The 7,500-nt window shown below is 37.1% G+C and overlaps 1 protein-coding gene across 2 annotated transcripts in view; it reads left to right on the top strand.

The window, feature by feature from the left end:
• LOC106872607 (uncharacterized) overlaps window positions 1-7,500 on the top strand; it is a 52,366-nt gene that overhangs the window by 6,122 nt on the left and 38,744 nt on the right. For both annotated transcript variants that reach the window (XR_016243066.1, XM_089357215.1), the window contains exon 2: window positions 3,111-3,220. Coding sequence is in view for 1 of the 2 variants with exons in the window: in XM_089357215.1 (XP_089213341.1) it covers window positions 3,118-3,220 (103 nt within the window). In the remaining variant the exon portion in view is untranslated. The remainder of the gene's footprint in view (window positions 1-3,110; window positions 3,221-7,500) is intronic.

Below are 7,500 nucleotides of genomic sequence, written 5' to 3'. Positions count from 1 at the left end.
GTAAATAGCAATTGAAAACTACAGTGAAAACAATAGCATCTGAAAAATGAAAGTAAAAACAATAGAGAATGGGCGAGATATAGAAAGAGAGGGAGAGAGAGCTAGGTAGTTAGAAAAATAAGATTGATATAGATAGATAGATAGATAGATAGATAGATAGATAGATAAATACAGATAGGTAGATAGATAGATAGATAGATAGATAAATACATACATACATACATAAGATATAGACACATAGATACAGATAGATAGATAGATAGATAGATAGATAGATAGATAGATAGATAGATAGATAGATAGATAGATAGATAGATAGATAGATAGACATGGATACAGAGATATAGACAGACAGATATAGAGAGATAGAGAAAGATTGAAAGAGATGGATAAAGAGACAAGATAGAGAGATATAGACATTACTGACGCTAGAAAACCGGAAGTAAATATTTGAAAAATTTCAAAGACGTGAATCTAATATAAAATGCAATATTAAAAAAATTTCCTTCCCCACGTAACCAAAGAACGGGTGTTTTCTGTCCCCAAGGGCCCATTACTTATTATGTGAAACATTTTAAGAGTCTAAAATCTTCCCTGGAACATAAGTAGTATATGTTCCCAATTTGGAGAAAATCAATCGAAAAATACAGCCGTTATAATCTTTTACACACACACACACGCACACACACACACGCACACACACACAACGGGGTTTATATATATATATATATATATATATATATATATATATATATATATATATATATATATATATATTGATAGAAAAGGAAAGACGACAAAAGAAAGAAAGAGACCTCGATATTATGTAAATAGAGGGATTTATCTGTAAATAATGTGACAATTATTCAGTAGCCATGATAAAACTCTAATAATGGTTTTACATTTTGACACAAGGCCAGCAATTTTGATGGGGACGGGATAAATCGATATCATTTACCCCGTTTCTTAATTGGCACTATATGTATTTTATCGATCCCGAAAGGATAAATGTTGATCTCGGTGTTATTGATAAGCTCTAATCATGAAAGCTACAGTAAAATAATTTTTCTTCCTTAATTTTTTACAGTATACTGACATAATGTAACAAGAATAAATTCATTTTTCGCTTTTTTCTTTTTCAGGCTATCCACCAAATAATATTTATTTATGTAATAATATATTTAAATATATTTTTATATATCAAACTTAATTAATACTCCACCCAACGTATATTACTTCCGGTCTAATGGTTTCAGAACTCCTTCCACACCCTAAACTATTTCTGAGTACGGTTACGTTTATCAGATCTCGTAGATTATTTTGTGAACTATATTTATGTAATCCCATCTTGATTCATTTCATTTTCTTTCATCTGCTCTCACCTTATCTTATCTTCTATGACCAATTTTAATGCTTCCAGTTAAAACAAGACTCAGTTGCCTACTCCCCCCACACACACACACACACAAAAAGACAAGAAAGGAGAAAGCTTCCTAACTCAACTATAACGAATGTGAGCCAAAGTGAACTCGGTCTGTGAAAATAACAGCCAAATTTCTCTCAACTGTCTTAAGTAATGGTTTCAAATTCTAGCACAAGATTAACAGTTTTAGGGAAGGGATAAATCAATCACATCGACTCCTATGCTCTTATTTTACAGCATATTTCAGAGCTCTTATTTTAGAACATATTCTTATTTTATTGATCTTGGCGAAATTTGAACACAGAAAATAAGAGTTGGAAGAACTGCTGCTAATCATTTTGTCCGACGTGCTGGTTCTGCCAGCTCGCCGCCTTCAAATGTCTTAAATAATCCTTTCTCCTAAAGGAACAAGGTCTGAAATTTGTGAAGAGGGGACTAGTCGATGGTACTGATTTCATCGACCCCGAAAGAATGAAAGGCAAAGTCGACTTTGGCGGAATTTGAACTCAGAACGTAAGGACGGACGAAATGCCGATAAGCATTTCGCTCGGCGCTAACGATTCTACCAGCTCGCTGCCTTAAATGTCTTAAATAATGACATTTTACGAGAGGAATGGTTTTTACCACAGGCCAACTTGAATCGGTTGATCTAAGGATATATAACAGTGTGAACAGATATTTCCTTCCGATACTTTACGTTCAAATTCCGCCATGCCCAACTTTGCCTTACATCTTTCCGTGGTTACTAACTCATAATGAACCAGCGAATGAGTCGATGGTATTGACTTAATTCCTCTGCTGAAAACTGATATCTTTATACCTTAGTTTTAAACCATTTCTTTATCTATTTAGGCTATCAAACATGTTCTGTTTCTCCTTAGTTTTAATTTCATATTTGATTGTATTAAAAGCGTTCAGTTTCCCTGTAGAGAATGCTATGAATTGCGAATAGGCTGAGAGCAAGACTCATATCCTTACAGGTGCAGAAATTGGGTTACGATATACACTAACAACAGTCTCTATATAGTTGGCAACAAAGATCATTATTATGTACAACAATCGTTACTGTGTGAGGCCACATAACCTCGTAGTAAGGTTTAGAGCTCGAGATCGTTAGGTGATGGGCTCGATTCTCAGACAGGGCGGTGCATGGTGTTCTTGAGCAAGGCACTGCATTTCCCATTTCTGAAGTACATTCAACTGAAAATGAGTAACAGTGACAGCTGTGGGATAACTTTGCCACTTGGTGGCGTCCCTTGAAAGGAATATCTTAGACTCTCTGCATAAATGTCTTAAAAATCCGGTTAAGCTCCAGTTTCATCAGCAAATAGGCTCAAAGCAGATATATCAAGAACCTTTATAATGAAGAGGTGGCTGTGTGAATGCTGCTTCAATATAGGGATTTTACATGATAAAAAGGTCCTTACGCATCAGCTCTCAACATTCATTGGATGACTATTCATATATATGTTCTTACTGCGTTCTTCCAATATTACTATAGTTTTCTATTCTTGAGATATTGCAAACCTTTCAGCTGCAATATCTCTCCTCACCCTTGAGGGTATGAGCCCTTACAGTAGACTTGTCTAAAAAGTTTTTAAAGACTGATCCACTCCTTCAGTCAAGTAGGAAAAAGCTCCACATAGTTAACACGTTACTATAGATAATTGTTTGTGTTTAATTTCAGGGCCAAAATGAGATTCAACGCATTGCTCGTAGCATGCACTTATTGCAGTTTATTAATAGCTGCCGCAGCTGCTGTCGACCGGATTATATGTTCAACTTCCGCGCAAGCAGGTAAGTATTTCCGATTAGTTCCAGTCATTTTCCAAAATCAGTTACTTAATCGTTTCCGCCATAGCTTAGTCAGAGGTGGAAGTGCAGCACCAGTGGCTCTTTAAAGGGAGAATTGTGAGTACGAAGAAAAGAAGCTATCCTTAAATTAGAGATCTGGTTGGCAGGAATCTCTATTAAAGACACCTAAGGGTCAGGTGGAAATGTTACATTGAGTGGCGTGTCAGATCCATCACCAAAAGACAGTGGCAGTAGTAACATGGTTTCGGGTTGAGCCGTAACTATGTTAGAATACATATATGGAAGGTGCAGAGGTGCAGGATTGATCTCAGATTGAATCGAAGCACGGCCATGCCTATACTCATGAAGTAAGTGCCTACAATACACCTCATTGATTTAGCAAAACGAACTAGGGGCAGGTAGCAACTGTTTTAATTTTTCCCTGAACGTGATTCAACTCTGTCCCACTGGTGTGCTTTCTTCTTCTTCTTCTTCTTCTTCTTCTTCTTCTTCTTCTTCTTCTTCTTCTTCTTCTTCTTCTTCTTCTTTTTCTTCTTCTCATTCTTCTTCTTCTTCTTCTTCTTCTTCTTCTTCTTCTTCTTCTTCTTCTTCTTCTTCTTCTTCGTCTTCTTCTTCTTCTTCTTCTTCTTCTTCTTCGTCTTCTTCTTCTTCTTCTTCGCTGCCGCAACCACCACTGCTACCGCCGCCGCATGCACCCGCCACCACGACTCCAGGACTTACTCTTTGTAAGCCTAGTACTTATTCTATCGGTCTTTTTTGTTGAACCGCTAAGTTACAGGGACGTAAACACACCAACATCGGTTGTCAAGCGATGTTGGGGGACAAACACAGATACATACATACACACGCATACACACACACACAGACACACACACGCATACACAAATATATATATATATATATATATATATATATATATATATATATATATATATATATATATATATATACGACGGGTTTCTTCCAATTTTCCGTCTATCATATCCACTCACAAGGCTTTGGCCGGCCCAAGGTAATAGTAGAAGACACTTGCCCAAGGTATCACGCAGAATCATGTGGTTGGGAAGCAAGCTCCTTACCACTCTTATTTCCTATAGACATCAATCACTTTATGACTATCTTAGCGGTACATTAACAGCGTCGATCTGATAGGTTGCAAACGTATTAGGTACAGCTTTTTCCTACAAGTCGAGCCAATAAAAAAAAGCCAGATTCATGTAATTGGTTATATAAATAGAAGTAAATAACTTTTGACCGGTGTATCATTAGTTCTCAATAGACAAAAACTACTAGACATACAGTATCTATGTGAGTCAAAGTAATGCTTGGAGCGACAGCGGTACAAAGGCAAACATGAACTTGTTAGTTGTTTTTGCTGTTTTTGTTATTTAGCCCCTATATTCAGCAGGCCTATTATAAAAGGCATTCTATCCTTGGCCATTACATTTTTAATCTATCAGGTCTTATCTAAATAATGTTTGTTATTTCTGTGGATCTGAACAACGAAATTTGTATTGATGATCACTAACTCTGCTGCTTACAGTATGTTCGATGACAGCAGTACCCTATATATATATATACATATATATATATACTCTTTTACTCTCTTTTACTCTTTTACTTGTTTCAGTCATTTGACTGCGGCCATGCTGGAGCACCGCCTTTTTAGTCGAGAAAATCGACCCCAGGACTTATTCTTTGTAAGCCTAGTACTTATTCTATCGGTGTCTTTTGCCGAACCGCTAAGTTACGGGGACGTAAACACACTAGCATCGGTTGTCAAACGATGTTGGGAGGGGACATACACAGACACACAAACACACACACACACACACACACACACACACACATACACACACACACACACACACACACACACATATATATATATATATACGACGGGCTTCTTTCAGTTTCCATCTACTAAATCCACTCACAAGGCTTTGGTCGGCCCGAGGCTATAGTAGAAGACACCTGCCCAAGATGCCACGCAGTGGGACTGAACCCGGAACCATGTGGTTGGTAAGCAAGCTACTTACCACACAGCCAATCCTGCGCCTATGAAGCCAGTTGTTGTTATCGCTAGTTGTTATCGTTGTCTAGTTCCAGTTCATCTCTGATCCTACAGATCGGTAATCAAATGCATTTCACCATGACCGTCCCATCTTTTATTTCAGGTGCATGTACACATGATTAATGTGTCCTTTAAATAAAAATAATAATGTAGTGTTTATACATGAGGAAGATTTGGGCTGTAAAAAGCGACAATGGACACGGTTGGGACGTATTTTAAAAGTGGGAGGTCACGGTTGGAACACTTTTTAAATGGGCTTCAAAGGTTTTCAAGCGCTTTGAAAATAGACGATCAGATTGGAATGTTTCTGAAAGACGTGTCAAAAAGAAACACGTGGCGTTTATGATTGTCTATATTTAGTCAACATTTAGTCAATAGACGTAGTCTATATATAGTTATGTAATAAATACCGATGAAAAGATAACAGTCTACATAGGTTCATGCGTAAAGAGCCAATGAGGAAATAATATTCGATTCGTGTTCTATATCGAATAATAACGAAAAGATGATCTCAGTTAGAAAAGACAATCTCAATATACACTGACAAAACTCTTTTCTCATTAATGCTTACTTTATCAACATTGCTATCAACCAAGGTTTGGTTATAAGCCCCACCGTCACGGAGCTTCTCATGTACATTAATACCTATATGTTAGTCATCTCTAACAATACCCACTCCTATGGAGATGATATCATTTTCCACTTTTTAGCATACTACTCACTATTGTCATGAATACGCCACACCTCCACTGCTTCTTTAAACAGAAACCGCAAAACCAACCTTTAATGAGGTCATTACAATGTGTCTCTTTCAAAATGGTGGAGTCACAACTGCTACTCATTTCAACAAAATAATCCCCTTCGCTCTCTCTACTTTTAGTTTACACTCAAATCATTTACGTCATTACGGAAGTTAAGCCCCATAGTCTCTGTTGGTTTATCTTGGAGATCCCACATACATAATATAGCTAGAACTACATCTTCATGTTCAGAAAATGCATCAATTTAGATAAGTTATTGTTGATCCTCTTCAAATCTCTCGTAAGAGCTGCAATAGTGTGCTGTTTCCCAATTAAGTCTGTAAAACGAAGTCTTTCCGACTCGTTTGGCTATGATTCACTCGGCGGAAAGTCAAATTTTTGAAATACAGTAAAACTGGCACAAACTACACGAAAATGAACAGACACTGCTAAACTACTTCATTGAGGTTACAAGGGAATTTTCGAAATTGTATTTAAAATAATGAAAGCAAAATCAAAACTAGGATAAAAAGAAAGAAGCGTCAGTCTGAGTGCAAAAGAAAATAAAACAAAACAAAACAAAAAAAAACCATCGGACTTCATAAGATTGGTAAAATATCATGTTTTTGTGTTGGGAAATATAATAACGAAACTCCGTGTAATAAATTTTGAATTATCCATGAAGTCAACAATAACTTATAGTCGGTTTTTGATATTTTCTAATGAGAGAAGAATCCAAGAAAATTGAGAACAATTTTGGCAGAATCTGTAAAATGTATTTGTGGGTCATGATGAAGAAGATAACATTCTTTAGATTTTTTTTTCAGTAAGTTTTGTATAAAGTTTTCGCTAGGAATTTTTATGAATACTTCATAGATCATTCACTGATAGGGTCTCTGTTATTGAAGTATCATTACTGCTAATGTATACTAGCGGAGAATGTTTGCTATATCAACATTGGCAGCAAAGATATAACAGCCTTAACAAAAGAAATATTTTCTATCAGCAAATTCTCATTCTCCTCTTCTGTTGACCAGTGTCGAATACAATGTTTTTCAAAGTTGATAATATTTGGTGCCACTGCTTCCGACGCGAGTGCTGTGGACGCTGGGTTTTTCTACTTGTACTACAGAAGATGTGGAGGCTCAATGGCCCAGTGGTTAGGGCAGCGGACTCGCGGTCATAGGATCGCGGTCAAAGGATCGCGGTTTCGATTCCCAGACCAGGCGTTGTGAGTGTTTATTGAGCAAAAACACCTAAAGCTCCACGAGGCTCTGGCAGGGGTTGGTAGCGAACCCTGCTGTACTCTTTTACCACAACTTTCTCTCACTCTTACTTCCTGTTTCTGTTGTGCCTGTAATTCAAAGGGTCAGCCTTGTCACACTGTGTCACGCTGAATATTCCCGAGAACTACGTTAAGGGTACAGGTGTCTGTGGAGTGCTCAGCC

Source organism: Octopus bimaculoides, chromosome 9 (genome assembly GCF_046866305.1).
Source record: "Octopus bimaculoides isolate indiv1 chromosome 9, ASM4686630v1, whole genome shotgun sequence".
NCBI lineage: Eukaryota > Metazoa > Mollusca > Cephalopoda > Octopoda > Octopodidae > Octopus > Octopus bimaculoides.
Note: the sequence above shows the minus strand (reverse complement) of the source record. Positions and strands in the feature narration are given on the sequence as shown.